An 18293-nucleotide genomic window follows, 5' to 3' on the forward strand; every position below is an offset into this window, starting at 1 on the left:
TCCTTAGCTATACCAAAAGTTGGAGGCCAGCCTGGCCTATTGGAGATCTTGTCTCAAGAAAAACAAAAACAAGAACTTCCTGCTTCCTGTGATCCCTTGGGCTGAGGTTTGCAGCCATGTGAAGATCCGTGGTGTGTTTAGAGGACTTCTATATCATTTCAATGCCTTGCTGATGTGTCTGTACCATGTTTTGAAGCCTGGTTCTAGGTCACAGTGAAATGAGTACCCACAGTGGATAACCTACAACCTCAGCCAGTGAATTCTTCCAGAATATGCCTGCCCTGTCTCCTTCATTGACCAGGACTTGAATTCCTTTTTACTCTAACTCATTGTGGTCAGGGTCCATGAACCCCTATTAACTATTTGCATTGAAAACTCAATTGTGTATGATCTGGTGCAGTTAGATTTTACTGACCACATCTCAGTATCATGCTATCTTCAAAGAGATTTTCTATTTTCATTTGGTCATGAAAGAGAAAGAGAATAATAGGCATGAATCTAAAATGCCAACAGGACAGAAGTATTCAGTGTCACTGAACACTGTGTGAGAAACCCACCAGGAGTGTTACCTAGGGATAGTCTTATCCTTCTGCTTCAGTGTAAGAATTAAGCTTTAAATTCTAGGAGGTGCGATCACCTAATAACCCTGCTGTGACAGCCTCTGGGGAGTGGGACTGCTGGCTATGGACATCATCTCATTTTCAGTGGTGTCTTTTGAAATGAAAAACTTGCTGTGGTGTCCATATTTATGAATGGCTTAGATGTGATCAGGGCTTCCCAAGACTATTAATTTGTAATGAAGACACTTTCTAATAAAGTTTTATAGTTCCTAAAAGAGATAAACACAACCAAACCTCTCATTGGATTGTATGCTTGAAACTGGTACACAGCTGGGGGTGGAAGCATATTGTTGTGATCCCAGCATTCAGGTACTTGAGGCCTAAGGATGGTTAAATCATTCAAGACCAGGGGCTGGAGAGATGGCTCAGTGGTTTGGAGCATTTGTTGCTCTTACAGAGGACCTGAGTTCAATTCGCATCACCCACATGGTGGTTCACAACCATCTATTACTCTGGTTCCGGAGGATTTAATGCTCTCTTCAGGCACCAGGCACACACATGATGCACAGACATACATGCAGTTGAAACACTCATACACATATGCTAGAAAACAGTTCTAGCCAGGCGGTAGTGGCACACGCCTTTAATCCCAGCACTTGGGAGGCCAAGGCAGGTGGATCTCTGAGTTTGAGGCCAGTCTGGTGTACAGAGTGAGTCTCAGGACAGCTAGGACTACACAGAGAAACCGGGTCCTGAAAAAAAAAAAAGAAAGAAAGAAAGAAAAGAAAACAGCTTGGGAGCAGGGGTGGGGGGGGGTAGAGAGAATGGATTGGATCCAGCTGGTGGCATAAACCTGCAATCCTAACACCTGAAAGAGATGAAGGCAGAATAATCAGGAATTCAAAGTCATTTTCAGCTGCATAGCAAGTTGGATGTTAGCCTCAGATACATAAAAACCTGTTTCAAAGGAAAAATATTTTATTTTATGTGTATGAATGTTTTGTCTGCTTCTTTGTAGGTGTACTGTGTATATGCCTGGTTCCCGCAGCAGCCAGACCACGGCTTAGATGCCCTGGGACTGGAGTCACAGGCTGTTGTGAACTGCTTTATGGGTGCTGGGAACAGAACCCAGGTCCTCTATGAGAGAGACAAGTGTTCTTAACTGCTGAGCCATCTCTCCCGCCCTGGGTATGCATTTTTGATAAAACCAGAAAGAAATAAACAAGCCCGAACCTACACTTATCTGTTTCCTCACCCACCTATACTTCTGTTTCCCTACCTGTAAGACTGGAGTGACGTGTTCTCATTGCTTCCCCTTCCAGCCCCCAGAGTTTTGTGTAAGGGTACAGAAAAACGAGGACATGGTAAGCCATGTAAACTGCTGCGGGTGCTCCGCCACAGAATTCTTCTGGGTCCTCCTAAGATTGGGTCCTCCTTTGCTTGTTTGCAAAGGGGCCAGTGTCTCTCTGGCCAGAGGTGACAACCGAAGTGCAGGGGATCCTGTTTGGCTTAGTGTATCCGACCTGCCTCGGGCCTGCTTGCCCAGCCACGCGCAGCGGATGCACCGGCCCTGAACTCTTTCTCCGAGTGGTCCCCAGAGGCAAGGGCTGCCTTTCAGTTTCTCCACTTGTTTATTTGCGAAGGGATGCTGCCAGACCACAAGGCCACCCCTGCCCTTTCATGGTTTGCTACGGAGATTTCAGGAAGAGAGAGAAGACCCAAAAACAAATCCTCTGCCAGCAAAGAACCATAAGAACCCCCACCCCACCCCCAGCTGTTGTTAGGTTTCAGGGAGGGGTTCATCCAGCAGACCACTCGATTACAAAGTACAATCAGGAGGTCCCCTAAAATCCAGCAACCGGCCGGGCTTTGGTGGCACACACCTTTAATCGCAGCACTCAGGAGGCAGAGGCAGTGGATCTCTGTGAGTTCGAGACCAGCCTGGTCTACAAAAGCTAGTTCTAGGACAGCCTCCAAAGCCACAGAGAAACCCTGTCTTGAGAAACCAAGAAAAAACAAAACAAACAAACAAACAAAAAAACACAAAAAACTAGGAACCTGGAGAATGCTGACAGTATTATGGTGATTTCAAACATTTAATAAGTGATGCTGAAATAATCGGACATCTGTGTACAAAAATAATGATCCTGCTGCCGGGCAGTGGCATTGCATGCCTATTTTAATCCCAGCCTGAACTCAGTTTGTCAAACTTGCTTGGCTACAAGTGCCTTTAGTTACTGAACTGTCTCGAAGAACCTTCCTTCCTTCCTTCCTTCCTTCCTTCTTTCCTTCCTTCCTTCTTTTTTTCTTTCTTTCTTTAGTTTTTACACATTGACTTGCTTGTTTGTGTGTCTGTTTGTGGGTATGCACTTACAAGTGCGTATGTCCACAAAGGCCCTGGAACCAGAGTTACAGAAGTTTGTGACCTGCCATGTGTGTGCTGAAAATCGAATCCAGGTCCTCTGCAAGAACAGTCACTGCTAATCATCTCTGAGCCATATCTCCAGCCCACTCCCACCCTTTTTAGGGGTTTTGTTTTAAAATATGCTCTCATTATTTAGCCCTGGCTTCCCTGGAACTTGCTATGAAAACCATACTGGTCTCTAACTCACAGAGTTACACCTGCTTCTGACTTCCAAGGGCTGGGTTTAAAAGCATAGGCCATGGGCAGATGGTGGTGGTACACACCTTTAATCCCAGCACATGGAAGACAGAGGTAGGCAGATGTCTGTGAGTTCAAGGCCAGCCTGGTCTACAGAGCTAGTTCCAGGACAGCCTCCAAAGCTACACAGAGAAACCCTGTCTTGAAAAACCAGAAAGCAAACAAACAAACAAACAAAAGCATGGGCCATTATGTTTAGCTAGTACATGCTCTTAACCACTGAGCTGTGTCTCTGGCCCTTTCTGTGGGTAATTTTTGGTGACTTTTGTGAAAAGGAACCAAGTACAGGGTCTTTTTTGTTTTTTTGTTTTTTTTTTCCAAGATAGAGTCTCTCTGTATAGCTCTAGCTGTCCTGGAATTCTCTCTGTAGACCAGATTGGCCTTGAACTCACAGAGATCCGTCTGCCTCTGCCTTCAGAGGCACCGCCCGGCTCCGCATCACTTTTCAAGTGATGTTACAGGATATTTGTTTAACTATGCAAAGATATGTTGCATTTATGTTGTGGAATATTTGTTTAATTTTGTAAAGATGTGTTGCTGTTTTTCCTTGCCTGCCTAAGACACCTGATTGGTCTAAGAAAAAGAAGAATGGCCAATAGTGAGGGAGGAGGTACAGGCGGAACTTCCAAACATGGAGAGTAAGTAGGAGGAATTTAGGCTTAAAAAAAGATAAAAGCAGATGTCAGAGTCCAGATGGACAGACAAGGAGGAAGCAGGAAAGTAGGACATACAGATTGAAAGAGGGGTAAAAGCCCTGAGACTTAATACAGATGAACAGAATTAAGTTAATTTCTTTTTCTTTTTTCTCTTTTCTATTTTTTTTTCCAGACAGGCTTTCCCTCTGTAGCTTTAGCTCTTGTAGACCATACCAGGTTGGTCTCAAACTCACAGAAATCCACCTGCCTCTGCCTCCCAAGTGCTGGGATTAAAGGCATGCACCACCACTGCCTGGCCAGAATTAAGTTAAACTAAAAGAGCTAGTAGGACAAGCTTAAGCTAAGGCCAAGCAGTCATAATTAATAATAAGTCTCCATGTCTATTTGGGAATTGGTTGGTGGTCCAAAGAAAAGTCCAACTATAAAGTGATGTAAATTAGCTGTGTGTAGTGCATAGACCTGGGGGAATCTCTGTGAGTTTGAGGCTAGTTTGAAGACAGGCTGGTGAAGAGTGAGTTCCAGGGACTGGGGAGTGCTCAGTGGTTAGGAGCACTGGCTGCTCTTCCAGAGGATCCAGGTTCAATACCCAGCAACCATATGGCAGCTCACACCTGCCTGTAACTCCAGTTCCAGGGGATCCGCACCCTCATACACACAGACATGCAGGTGAAACACCAATGCACATAAAATAAAATAAAAGCATTGAAAAACAATAGTGAGTTCCCAAACCAGCTTGGGCTACAAAGCAAGACTCATCTCAAAAAAAGGAAGGCACACACCTTTAATCCCAACACTAGGGAAGCAGAAGCCAGTGGATCTCTGTGAGTTTGAGGACGGCCTGGTCTACATAGTGAGTTCTGGGCCAGCCATGGCTAAATAGTGAAACCCTGTCTCAAAAACAAAACAGAAAGAAAGAAAAGGAAAAAATGAAGTTGTACCGAATCATTTTTTATATAAACTGACAGATGATGTGAGCACCCTGTGGTATGGTTAAGGGGAGGTTTTTATTGTAGATAAAAGAGAGAGAATAACTAGCGGCACCTGGAAAGGGAGAGAAAAGAATGGACGGAATATGGCCAAAGACTGGACCTGGCCATGAGAAAAGCAGGAGCGGAGCAGAGACAGAGGGGTGGGGTAGGGGAGAGAGGGACATGGGGGCTTAGAGGGAGACAAAGAACAGGAGAGGAGGAGGGAGATGGAGATCAAGTACAGCCAGGTTATAAGGAGAATGAGTAGCTGTGGGGAAAGAAGCCCATGAGCTGGGGGAGTTTATGGTAGGGGAGGGGTGAGAAGAACTAGGACACTAGCGTGGATTGTGAAAGGTGCAACGCATACTACCTGAGGCCAGCCTGGGCTTTGGTACACTAGTGAGCACCACAGATACCACTTTGTCCCCTCTGCCTTTTGGTATTTGGAGAAATGGCATTACCTTTGGACTTGACAATGCTAAATTTAGAAAGCTACTGCAAAGGGTGTGCAAGCTGGTACCTGTAATCCCAGCACTCAGGAGTCAGAGGGAGGAGGATCAGAAGTTCAAGACCAGCCTCCATTACACAAGAACCCCCCCTTAAAAAAAGATTTCTTTTATGTGTTTGAATGTTTTGTGTGCACGTTTGTCTGTGTACCATATGTATGCTTGGTACCTATGGAGTTCAGAATAGGATATCAGATTTGGGACTGGAGCTACAGACAGTTGTGAATCACTGTGTGGGTGCTGGGAATCCAGATCCTTTAGAAGAACAGCCAATGCTCTTAACCATCTCTCTAGTACCGAAACCCTGTCTTGAAAAAAACAAAATGAGGGACTGGAGAAATGGCTCAGCAGTTAAGAAAGCCTGCTGCCTGTGATATGTAATCTTGGTTGTCATCTCCACACACCTATAAAAAAGGAATCTCAGTTGAGGAATTGTCTCCATCAGATTGGCCTGTGGGCATGTCTGTAGGGCATTTTCTTGATTGTTAACTGTTGTAGGAGGGCCCAGCCCACTGTGGGAGATATCATCCATAGGCAGGCAGGCCTGGGCTGCTTAGAAAGGTATTGGGGGCGGGGGTGTGGGCAGTGATAGTGCATGCCTTTAATACCAGCACTCAGAGGCAGACGGATCTCTGTGAGTTTGAGGCCAGTCTGGTCTACAGAGGGAGTTCCAAGACAGTCAGGACTATACAGAGAAACCCTGTCTCAAAAACAACAACAACAACAAAGTCAGTAAGCAGTATTCCTCTATTTCTTCTGTTTCAGTTCCTGCCTTTTGGTTCATGCTTCAGCATCCCTTGATGCACTGTAACCTTTAAGCCAAATAAACCCTTTTCTTTTCTTTTCCTGCTCCTCCTCCTCCTCCTCCTTCTCCTTCTTCTTCTTCTTCTTCTTTTTTGGGTGTGTGTGTGGGGGGAGTTCCAAGACAGGGTTCTCTGTGGCTTTGGAGACTGTCCTGGAGCTAGCTCTTGTAGACCAGGTGTGAGCACACCTTTCATCCCAGCACTCGGGAGGCAGAGGCAGGCAGATCTCTGTGAGTTGGAGGCCAGCCTAGAGAAGTTCCAGGACAGGCTCCAAAGCCACAGAGAAACCCTGTCTCGAAAAAAAAAACAAAAAAATAAAAACAAAACAAAACAAAAAGATGTGCACCACCACCGCCCACCCCATGCTTTCCATCAGAGCTTTATCACAGCAACAGAAACCAGAACAGAAAGTGGTACAGGGAACATGGCATGTTGCTGTGATGGACCTACCCATGTGGCTTTTATGACTGGGACTATTTTGTGAGAGGAAGGTGGAAGATTTTGGAGCATTAGGTTGAAGACGTCATTGACTGCTCAGAGGTGAGTGAGCCATTGTGGGATTTATTACTTATTTTTGTGCATATGCATGTTTTGCCTACATGTACGTATGTGAAGCATATGCATGCTTGGCATCTGAAGTCACCAGAGGCCTTGAATCTCCTGCAGCTGCAGTCAGAGGTGGTCGTGAGCCACTATGTGTGTGCTGGGAATCCAACCCAGGCCCTCTGCAAGACAGCAGGTACTCTAAACTGCTGAGCCATCTCTGTAGCCCTTCTGTGAACTTCAGAGAGCATAATTGGAGCAGGGGGCAAAAGCTCTGCTCCAGGTATGACTTGAGCATTGTCTCAGTTCAGGTTCTGTCCGAAGGGGTCTGAAGAGGATGTTACAACTGCCATCACCAGTGGGGGACCAGTAAGAACTGCTCCCTCCCGGGTGTAGCCTCCCATCCTAGACTACTTCCATGTTTTAGAGGGGTTGGATGGGTACAGGGGAAGATGTTGTCACTGGAAGCTATGTTCTGGAACCCAAGGTAACTGTCATTTAGGAAAATGACTTATTTTTGTGTCTTCAGCCTTGAAGAGGGGTGAGATAGTTCAGGTAGACTAACACCCCTTCAGTGATTTTAATGTGCCTCTGCAGAGTCAAGCAGACACAGAATGGAGGCAGACATGTGTAAGGCTTTGCTTTTAGTTCTCCCGTGGGCCAAAGTAAGGAGTCGATGCTTTTTTTCCTCCCAAAAAGCAGCTTTGTAAATGCCTGTGATGATGTGGCTTCACTTGAACACACATCCTTAGGATAACCTCTTCTTTTTTTTTTTCTTTAATTAATTTATTTTTATTTTATGTGCATTGGTGTTTTGCCTGCACGTATGTCTGTGTGAGGGTGTCAGATCTTGGAGTTACAGATAGTTGTAAGCTGCCATGTAGGTGCTGGGAATTGAACCTGGGTCCTCTGGAAGAACAGCCAATGCCCCTAACCACTGAGCCATCTAGCCCTGGATAACCTCTTCTTCAAAACTTTATCCTTATTATTTTTGACGATGTGTATGTGTGTGTCTACATGTGGGTATGTGCACATGAATGTCTGTGGATTTATGTATGAAATTATTTTTAGAAATATAAAAACAAGCAAGCAAACTAACATGGCTGATATAACCAGTTCCCAACTGGTAAGAAGTCTGAGGCAGGAGGATCATCTGTGACAAGGAGTTTAAGACTAGCCTGTGCTGGGCATTGGTGGCACATGCCTTTAATCCCGGCACTCGGGAGGCAGAGGCAGGCAGATCTCTGTGAGTTCGAGGCCAGCCTGGTCTATAGATCGAGTGCCAGGATAGGCTCCAAAGCTACACAGAGAAACCCTGTCTCGAAAAACCAAAACCAAAACAAAACAAAAAAAATGATTAGCCTGGTAGTGCCAGCTAGTTTTATGTCAACTCGATACAAGCTAGAGTCATTTTGGAAGAGAGAAATTCACCTGTGAAAATGCTCCAGCTAGACTGCCCGGTGTGCAAGCCTGCCATGCACGTGAATTTTCTTGATTGATGAACGATGTGGGCGGTTCCAGCTCACTGTGGGTGGGGTCACCCCTGAGTGGGGGATGGTGGTCCAGCATGCTATAAGAAAGCAGGTTGAGCAAGCCAGGAGAGATCAAGCCAGTAAACAGTACTTATCCATGGGCTCTGGGTAAGCTCCTGCCTCCAGATTCCTGCCCTGGTTGAGTTCCTGTCCTGACTTCCCTCAATGATGGACTTTGCCATGAAACTGTAGGCTGAAATAAACCCTTTACTCCACAAGTTATTTTTTTTTAATATTTATTTATTATGTATACAACATTCTGCTTCCATGTATATCTGCACACCAGCAGAGGGCACCAGATCTCATAATGGATGGCTGTGAGCCACCATGTGGTTGCTGGGAATTGAACTCAGGACCTCTGGAAGAGCAGTCGGTGCTCTTAACCTCTGAGCCATCTCTCCAGCCCCTCCCCAAGTTATTTTTGGTTACAGTGTTTATCACAACTATAGAAACCCTGAGAAACCTAATTTATTTATTGAGATGATCTCACTATGTACCTCTGGCTGACCTGGAATTCACTATGTACGATAGGCTGGCCTGGAACTCCAAGAGATCTGCCTGCCTCTGCCTTGCTAGCTCAGTCTTAATTATCAACCATAACTACTAATCTATATATTTTTATAAGGACTTATCTCACAGAGGACGCTGGCCTTATGTGTCCTTTCTTCCTGGGATCACATGGCGACTTTCTTTCCTACATTCCCCAGAATCCTCTTTCTCTCCTAGTCCCGCCTAACTTGCTTCCATTTTGGCCAACCGTGCTTTATTTATCAACCAATAAGATAAAACATATACACAGAAGGACCTCCCCCATCACCTCTAGACTAGTCTTGGACTCCTGCCTCAGCATTCCTAGTACCTAGGGGACTACCTGTGCTATCTATAACCCCCATTACTGTTTCCAGGTTTTTTGTGATTTGCTTTTTAACTTATTTATATTTGTTTGTTTATATGAGGACTCTGCATGAATGGCTGCAGGCCAGAAGAGGGCATTGCATCCCATTATACATGGTTGTGAGATGCCATGTGGTTGCTGGGAATTGAACTTAGAATCCTTGGAAAAGCAGCCAGTTCTTTTAACCACTGAACCATCTCTCCAGCGCCAACATTTTATATGTATGGGTATTTTTGGTTTGTTTGTTTTCAAGACCAGGTTTCTCTGTGTAGCCCTGGCTGTCCTGGAACTCAACTATGTAAACCAGGCTGGCCTTGAACTCACATGGATCCACTTGCCTCTGTCTCCCGAGTGTTGAGATTAAAGGCGTGCGCCATCATGATGCCCAGGCTTTTACACTTTTAAATATAATTTCACAGGTGTGTACTGTATTTACATCAATTATACCCCCTCCCCCCTCCAACTCCTCTCTTCTCACTCCCTCTGAAATAAGACCTCTTCTTCTTTAATTATTGTTTCTAAACATGGAGGCACACACATGTACATATATAAATATAGCCTTCTGAGTCCCTTTAGTGTTGCTCTGTGTATTTAGTGGTGACTATTTGGATGACCTGTCTATCTTCTCACGGGAGAAGATGAACTCTCCCTCTCAGCAGTCTTTCATTGCCTGTAACTCTTCATTTAGGAGAGAGGCCTTCTGATATTCCCCCATATATGTTGGGATGTTAACTCATGCTGTCATTTTGTAGGTCTTGTTTAGGTCATGGAGATTTCATGGGTGTAGCTTCCCTGTAATATATAGAAGATACCCTGATTCTCTCCTCTCTTATAATCTCCCAGCTTCCACTTTTTAAAAAGGTGGGTGCCTATATGTTGTCCTGGCTGGCCTGGAACTCCCTATATAGACCAGGTTGGTCTTGAATTTGGATTGATCCTCCTCAGTGCTAGAATTACTGGCCTTAATCTTTTTCTTTTCTTTCTTTCTTTTTTTTTTTTAAAGATTTATTTATTATGTATACAGTGTTCTGTCTGCATGTATGCCTCCAGGCCAGAAGAGGGCACCAGATCACATTACAGACGGTTGTGAGCCACCATGTGGGTGCTGGGAATTGAACTCAAAACCTCTGGAAGAGCAGTGAGTTCTCATAACCTCTAAGCCATCTCTCCAGCCCCCTGGCCTTATTATTTATTTTTTAAAAAATCTTCTGGGAGACAGAAGCAGGAGGATCTTTGAGTTCAAGGCCAGCCTGGTCTACATAAGGACTACATAGAGACCTTGTCTCAAAATCTTTTTTTTTTTTTAAACATTTATTAATGTGGGTGGCACGGATGTCACAGTATGGACGTCAGAGGATAGTTTGCTGGAGCCTTTTTCTATTATGTGGGCCCCAGAACTGGAGTTAGGGTCAGCAACAAGTGCTTTCATCTGCTGAACCATTTCACTGGACTTCCTTAAAAACTCGGGTGGTGGGGCTGGAGAGATGGCTCAGGGGTTAAGAGCACTGACTGTTCTTCCAGAGGTTCTGAGTTCAATTCCCAGCAACCACATGGTGGCTCACAATCATCTGCAATGTGATCTGGTGCCCTCTTCTGGTACGCACTGTATACATGATAAATAAATAAATAAATCTTAAAAAAAAAAAAAAAGTCGGGTGGTGGCAGCACTCACCTTTAGTCCTAGCACTCAGGAGGCAGAGGCAGGTGGAACTGTTTGAGGCCAATCTGGTCTACAAAGTGAGTTCCAGGACAGCCAGGAACACAGCCAGTTAGTTACACAGAGAAACCCTGTCTTGAAAAAACATTAAAAAGGGTGTGTGTGTGTTTTGTGGGGCGGGGGAGAGCCAGTCGCATGTAGTCCAAGCTAACCTAAGATTTTGGGAACTTCTGATATTCCCGCCTTCTGCTTCCCTCCTGTTGGGGTTGCAGGCATGCGCATGCATTACCATGACTGGCTCATTGCTATTTTTAGGTGGATACAACTTTCTGAGGCATAGGAATTGCAGCGAAGAAAGCTCAGAACTTCCCCTTTTGGAATTTGGTTTCTGGGCCAAACTTCCAAACAATAGCGACCGTATTTTGATTTGTAGCTGAAGTTGCTGGGTCTGGAGGTGCAGGGCTCGATCCTTTAAGGGCGGTGATGCCCAGGGGACAAGCCTCAACCCGGGAGAGCCAGTTTCTGCCCCTAAGGGTGTGAGGACTCCATGAGTCATGCTCCTGGTCCTGTTGGAACCTTAGGAAGGTCCCTTAGGGTTCAGGCGACTCGATCTTCGCATCAACAAAATGGGAACGGTAGTCTTCACGCCCCACAAAATCAGGAAGGCTTTTTGAGGACTCAGTTCCGGGTATGGAGGGGGAAAGCTGGCACGAGAGGGGAAGGAGCCCCACCCCTACCCACCACGTGGAGAGCCCGGTTCGCCCGCAGTGAGGCCTCCGGGCGATCCCCGAGCTCCGGGTGTGGCGGAGGCGGGGCAGAGGCTGGGGCCGTACTTAGAGGAGGGGAGAGCCAATACCTCCCCCGGCACAGACGCTGCGGAGGGGCGCGGCCTGGCTTCCCCGGCCAGCCCCGGCCCGGAGGGGAAAGAGGACAGCCAGGGGCGGGGCATGGAGGCGTGGCCTCCGGGCTCTTTTTTTTTTTTTTTTTTGTCCGCCTAGATAAGGAAAGGTTCCCCTGCGCCTTTAAGAGGTAGACGCAGGCTTCCGATTGGCTGAGACAGCATGAGAGGCCGGCGCCCTCCCCCTCGGGCCGTGCGTTCCCGGGCAGTCTGCGCGAGGGCCGGGCCCGTCCGGCGGCCCCTCGTCCCCCTCGTCCCCCTCGTCCCCCTCGTCCCCCTCGTCCCCCTCGCTCCACGTCGTCCCGGCTCCCGGGGGATGCCCCGGACCAGGCTCTCTTCATGGCTGCCGACGTTTTCATGTGTTCGCCGCGTCGGCCCCGCGGTCGGGGCCGCTCGGTGCTGCTCAAACCTCAGGTGCCGGAGGACGACGACGACTCGGACACAGACGAACCGTCTCCGCCGCCCCCCTCCGGCGTGGCCACCTCATCCCGGGCCCACGCGAGTGCCGCCCCGCTGCCACCCCGGGCCGGGCCGGGCCGCGAGGAGCCTCCGCGCCGGCAGCAGATCATCCACAGCGGCCACTTCATGGTGTCCTCTCCGCACCGCGAGCACCCGCCCAAGAAAGGCTATGATTTCGACACGGTCAACAAGCAGACGTGCCAGACCTATAGTTTTGGCAAGACCAGCTCCTGCCATCTGTCCATTGATGCTTCGCTCACCAAGCTCTTCGAGTGCATGACCCTGGCCTACAGGTAGGGACTCGGTGACGCCCCCATCCCTCTCCCGGACCTGGCCGAACCCCCCCCCCCATCTTCACTCCAGCGTCTCTTTGACAAAATCATCGTGGCCATTTGGCTTCACGCTGTCCCTTTGGGGGCTGCTTCTAGGGGGATTTGTGGGTCTGGGGTCTCTACCGTTGAGAGAGGAGATAGGATTCTGGCCTGTAGCCCTGGCAGCAGTGCCTGGGTTCTTCCGGCTTCGTGTTCCCCATCCAGGCCCTCCCCTCCTCTGGTGCCCGCGGGTCCGGTTTTGGACAAGAATTAGGTGTAGCTTCAGTTTGCGTGTTGTTTTACCTGGCTCTGTGAACCCCTTCCCTCTACTGCTTTGTGTGTTACCAGCACCACCCAACGGTTAAGATCACCTGTCCAGGGTGTCTAGGGCGCTGGCTGCACTATCTAGTGATTGTGTAACGCCCTGGAGCCTATTTCCTCGTTTATAAAGAGGGGGTGACAGTAGTGTCGACCTCCAGAAGGCTCTTCCAGGGATGAATTGAGATAGGTGAAGTGTGTATTAGGCACTCCTTAAATGTTAGTGACTTTTCCTGATTGTCCGTGCATCTGGAGTCTGGGTTCTTTCACATCTCATTTACTGGGAAGTTCTGAGGCAGGGCTCCTTGATGCACTTAGGAGGCCTTGAGGAGCTCCAGTTGCAGGAGTTGCAGTCTATTTCCCTGGCAAAAATGGAAGGTCTTTCTTTTTTTCTTTCTGAGCTAGAGTCTCTTGTAGCCCAGGTGCCTCTCAAACTTGCTTTTGTAGTAGAGGCTGGTCTTAAACTCTTCCTGACCTTACTGCTTTCACATCGCAAGTTCTGGGATCATAAACATATGCCTTCCATGCCCAGGGCTAGCTAGAGGATTTTCTGGTTGTCCCTAGAACGATCGATCTTTGTGTGAAGTGTCAGTTTATAAGACTGACATTCCAGACATTGTCCTGAAACAGGGATTCAGCTTTGGACAGAGACCCCTTTTCTCAAACTAGTAGAAATGCCTTTCCCTGGAGAGTTTACCTCTCTTTCCACCCTCTCACTCTTCTTCAGTATGTCTGTTAGGCACTCACTTTAGGTAGGTCTGCCTCAGCCACAGGCCTTCAGTGAACTCCTGCTGGAGCAGCCCAGTGTGTAATAACTTCCTTTGGGATCCTTGCTGATTGGGCCTCTTGCTTTAGAAACTGTACTAGCTTAGGCTTTGAGTCCTGCACAGCCGGCAGCACAGCAGAAGTTTCCCAGGTAACTCCAGAGACCGTGGAAGGAAGAGTAGGGATATTTCTAGTCCTTTTGTGTTATCTTGAGATCCAAGTATCCAGGAACTCACTATGTAATCTAGACTGGCCTCGACCTTGCAGTAATCCTCCAGCTTTAGCCTCCCAAGGGCTGGGATATCAGGCATGTGCTACCATGGCCAGCCAGCCCTGTTTCAGTTTTGTTTTTAAATTAAGTTTTAAAGTTAGCCTGCAAAATAGTAGGTTTAGTATGACATTTTCATATGTAAGTATCGAACTTTATGGTTTTTACTATTGTTTGTTTGTTTTTTTCCAGACAGGGTTTCTCTGTGGCTTTGGAGACTGTCCTAGAACTAGCTCTTGTAGACCAGGCTGGTGTCAAACTCACAGAGATCCACCTGCCTCTGCCTCCTGAGTGCTGGGATTAAAGGTGTGTGCCACCAACACCGGCTTGTTTTGGTTTTTGAGACTGGTCGAGCTTTGGGAGGCTGGTTTTAAATTTGTGGGTTAAAGCAACTCTCCCATCTCTCTCTCACTCTCCCTCTTCTCCTTCCCCCCACAATCTTTTTCTCTCTCTCAGGGAGATAGATAATGAGCCCAGTAAATAAATCCATTTGGATTTTAAAAGCTTTACTCAATTGCCTGAAGTTAAAATACTAGATAGTTGGCTCTGGATGGCATTTTCCCCTCTGGAATAAATGATTAGTCAACTGGTTCCTTTGTTTTGTTTCTGAAATGCACCCTTACCCCTATTTCCTCTCTTGAAGGTTTCCCTGATGGTTCATTCCTGTAGCATGGCTCTTCCTTCTATCACCTTTACATGGCACATTGGCCAGTCTTTGCTCTGACTCTTAGATCGTGCCAGTTTGAGCTAGCACTGAGCCTGTGAAGATAGTCTGTTTTTAAACAAACATGACAGTGAAGTTGCAGTCCTGTGCACCCTCAGTCTCTTATTTTGAGCACTTATATTGGAATCAGACTCAATTAGATTACAGCATACGCTATTCTTTGAGAAAGGCTTTTCAAACAAAACCAGAGGCAAAGGACAGGAATTGTTTATTAAGAGAACACAATCTCTTTTTTTTTTTTTTAACTTTAATATAAACTTCTGTATGTATAGGGAGAGAAAGCTGCTTGAGCCATTGGAAGCTTGGGCTAGAAAGGCCTCACTTAGTAAGCTCTGCCAAACGAAAACTAAGCCAGTCTCCCTTTGTGCTCTATGTGGATAACCTAAAGGATTATTAAACAGCACCAACAGAGTAATCCCACCTCCCATTTCTTTCAGAAATATTTTGGCACCTGGCCATTACTGAGTTAATTTTCTTGATTGCAAAATGTATTCCTGTTTGGTGCAAGAACTCCAGCCTCATGGGCTCACTTGTTTTTGTTGTTGTTTCTCATGTCTAGCCTAGTTAGTATTCCTCATGTCTAGTAGTAGTACCTAGGTTTACCACCAAAGGTTCCTGGATGGGCATCTGCTGGTAAAGTCCTATGAAGATGCTGTTTGTGTCCATGGGAGGCTGATGTGGCCTTCACTGAGTTTTATTGGCAGCATGGACATTTGGTACAGATTAACTGAGAATCTAGAGAAAGCTGGGTTTCTGAATTCAGCTTACCTGTCATAGCCATCAGCTGCTTTCAGAGAAGTAAGCTCCCAGTAGGGTAGGAAAGCAGACCTAGTTCAGATCTCTTTGGCTTGCCCTTGCATGGGGTCAGAGCCTTCACTTGTCCAGGTTTCTTCTGTTTGGCCTGGGAGGAAGGCCAGCTGGGTCTTCTGTGTGACTGTTTCTGGCCTAGATTGTTTCTGTCTCCAGCTTCCAGTCTGTTCCAAGGGCTCTTGGTTCTACTGCCTAACTCTGGTACATTCTGTGCTTTTCTTTTTTGTTTTCTTTTGTTTAGTTTCCTGTTAACTGCTGCCTCCCAGCTATGTCCAGATGAGGTGCAACAGCTTTTTGGAGTAGGAACCAAGTACAGGGGAAGTTATGGTTATTTTCACCCAATCCTGAGAGGTGGTCTAAGAATCATGAACAGGATGGAGCAAAGGCTTTTTTATTATTTTGGAGTTGGACTTGGATTTGTTTTGTAGGTCAGGCTGGCCTGAAACTTAACTGAAATCCTCCTGCCTCAGCCTTCTAGTGCTAGGATTACAGAGGCAGCTGAACTGTTTGACCAAACTCTGGCCATGTGGTAGATTTGGGGGTACTGAGGCCTGTGGATATGTTCATTGGCCTGCTTGATCAGTGGTCATAAAATGGGGTTCCAGTTTCCTCAGAGCTGGGTTTTTAAAAACCCATGTCCTTCCCACTCTGGTAAGTAGCCCTGAGGGAAGCGCCTTGGTTTGAATCTAAAAAAAAACGTGTGCTCAATCTCTGGGACATCTTGTAGGGAAAGAAAGTGTCTCTCTTCAAGGCAAACTTAAGTGACAGATGACAGGGGAGAGCAGCCTGGCTTTCCTTTCCTAAGCCATCCTGTCATTGCTCTAGAATGAAGTGGATAAAACTTCCCTGCAGGGTGGAATTGAAGATTAACTGTGATAATGTCTGTGACTGGGTCTGGTACCTGGCAAATTGCAGGTGAAGGAAGGGTTATAAAATTGAGTGTAAAGGGTGGACAATGTAGAATTTTAACACTCTATCCTCAGTCATCTGATGGTTGAGCTAGGCTGGTAGTATATAACATCAGTTACAACATAGGAAAGGCTAAGAAGGAACTTCATGAGTTCAAGGCCAGCCTGGGCTGTCCAGGGCAACCCTGTCTCCAAACAAACAAACAGACATCACCATCTATCACCATTGAAGTTTCTCATCTATAAACTGAAGAAAACAGTGTGTCTTATTGGAATCTACCAGTGAAGCTTTCAAAGGCCTGTCTGGCAAATACTACATAGAAGCATTCTTGGTTTGGCTGGGTCTATCCAAGGCCTCTATAGTGGAGCTACACTTTAACACATAGGTCATGGTTCTTGCCCTTTTAACATTTTAAGGAATGTCATGCGTGTATACTCCCCTCCCCCAATACAGATCCTGAACACTTCTAGTGTGTAGCTTTTGTGGTTGGTTTTGGTTTCACTTCTCTGTTTTTTAAATGAACTTCTTTTGGTATGTATCAGAGGATAGCAAGTGATCTTTTGAAAAAAATTGTTACATTTATTTATTTAGTGTGTATGTGTGTATGTTGAGATCAGAGGGCAACTTGTAAGTAAGTTTTCTCCTTCCATTATATAGATGCCAGATATCAAACTCAGTGTCAGGCTTGGCAGCAAGCACCTCTTATCTGCAAAGCCATTTTGCTGGACCTAGAAATGGTCTTTTTTGTATTTAGGCATAGTAGTAGTTTTTTTGGTAAGTGATATTTAAGTGGAAATTGAAGAGACTTTTTTATTTTTTTATTTTTTGTTTTTTTTTTTTGAGACTTTAAAAAAAAGTGTGTGTGTGTAGGTGTGTAGGTCAGATAACAACTGCTGAAGAGCTGAGTTCTCTCTGCCTACCATATTGTTAAGAGTTTTTTAACCTCTGAGCCATCTTGCCAGCCCTTAAGATTTTTAAATTAGGAGCTGATATATATATATATCCTTTTGCCTCTGACTCTGAGTGCTGAGATTACAGGTTTGTACTAACATACCTGTTTTTTCATGTGGTACTGCAGATCAAACCCAGGGCTTTGTGCCTGGGACGTAAGTACCAGGCAAGTACTCTGCCATCCGAGCTACAGGTCCCACTAGAGCAGAGGTTCTCAACCTGTGGGCTCTGCATATCAGATATTCATATTACAATTCATAACAATAGGGAAATCACAGTTATGAAGTAGCAATGAAAATAATTTTCTGGTTGGGGTCACCACAGCATGAGGAACTGTATTAAAGGGTCGCAGCATTAGAAGGTTGGGAACTGCTGATCTAGAGGAATCTTATGATAGGCATGCAGAGGTCAGAGGTTAGTATCCATTATCTTTCTCTGTTGCTCTCTACTTTATTATCTTTTAAACTTCCACCTTAGGTTTTGAGATACAGTTTCTGGATGAACTCAGAGATCATTAGCTAGGCTGGCCGGCCAGTGAGTTTCAGGGATGTGCCTATGCCTGCTTCCTTTGCATGTAGTACAGGTGACAAGTCAGTGTGTAAGGAGTAGGTTCTACTCTTCTGCCATGTGAGTGAGGCCTGTGGATTAAACTCAGCTCCTCAGGCTTGGCAGCAAGCACCTTTGTCCACTGAACCATCCATCTTGCTAGCTGTAATTCCTAGGATCTCATGCATTTTAGATATTTATTTTACTGCTGAGCTGCACCCTCAGTCCAGGAAAAGTCTCTTGAACTGAAAAGTTCCCCACTCATCTGCTTACAAAAGCCTAGAATTCCATGGTAGAGGAAATGAAGGTTCTAGTTCCTCTGTGGCTGTAAGACACTTGGGACAACCCAGATGGGAAGGTGGATGTCTTGGGCTACTTAGAATCTTATCCCCACTTGCTGAATTTTGTGCTTCCTTCAACCTGAGCCTTTTCCAAGTGAATGAACCTCATATCCTTTGGAAAGCTACCACCCTTACTTGGTTTAGCCTTGTATGTGATGACTATATGGTTCTGACTAAGCTGCTGTCATCACCTCTGAGGTCCCTGTGGAGC

At 46.2% G+C, this 18293-nt stretch overlaps 1 protein-coding gene across 2 annotated transcripts in view; it reads left to right on the forward strand.

Moving 5' to 3' along the window:
* The first annotated feature begins 11905 nt into the window (after nucleotides 1-11905).
* Mlxip (MLX interacting protein) overlaps nucleotides 11906-18293 on the forward strand; it is a 55839-nt gene continuing 49451 nt past the window's right edge. Inside the window, exon 1 of one of the 2 annotated variants that reach the window (XM_027413996.2) lies at nucleotides 11906-12432. In XM_027413996.2, coding sequence (XP_027269797.1) covers nucleotides 12020-12432 — 413 coding nt within the window. In that variant the 5' untranslated portion in view covers nucleotides 11906-12019. The remainder of the gene's footprint in view (nucleotides 12433-18293) is intronic. The other variant, XM_027413995.2, reaches the window with a different exon arrangement.

This window comes from Cricetulus griseus, chromosome 4, assembly GCF_003668045.3.
Source record: "Cricetulus griseus strain 17A/GY chromosome 4, alternate assembly CriGri-PICRH-1.0, whole genome shotgun sequence".
Taxonomy (NCBI): Eukaryota; Metazoa; Chordata; class Mammalia; order Rodentia; family Cricetidae; genus Cricetulus; species Cricetulus griseus.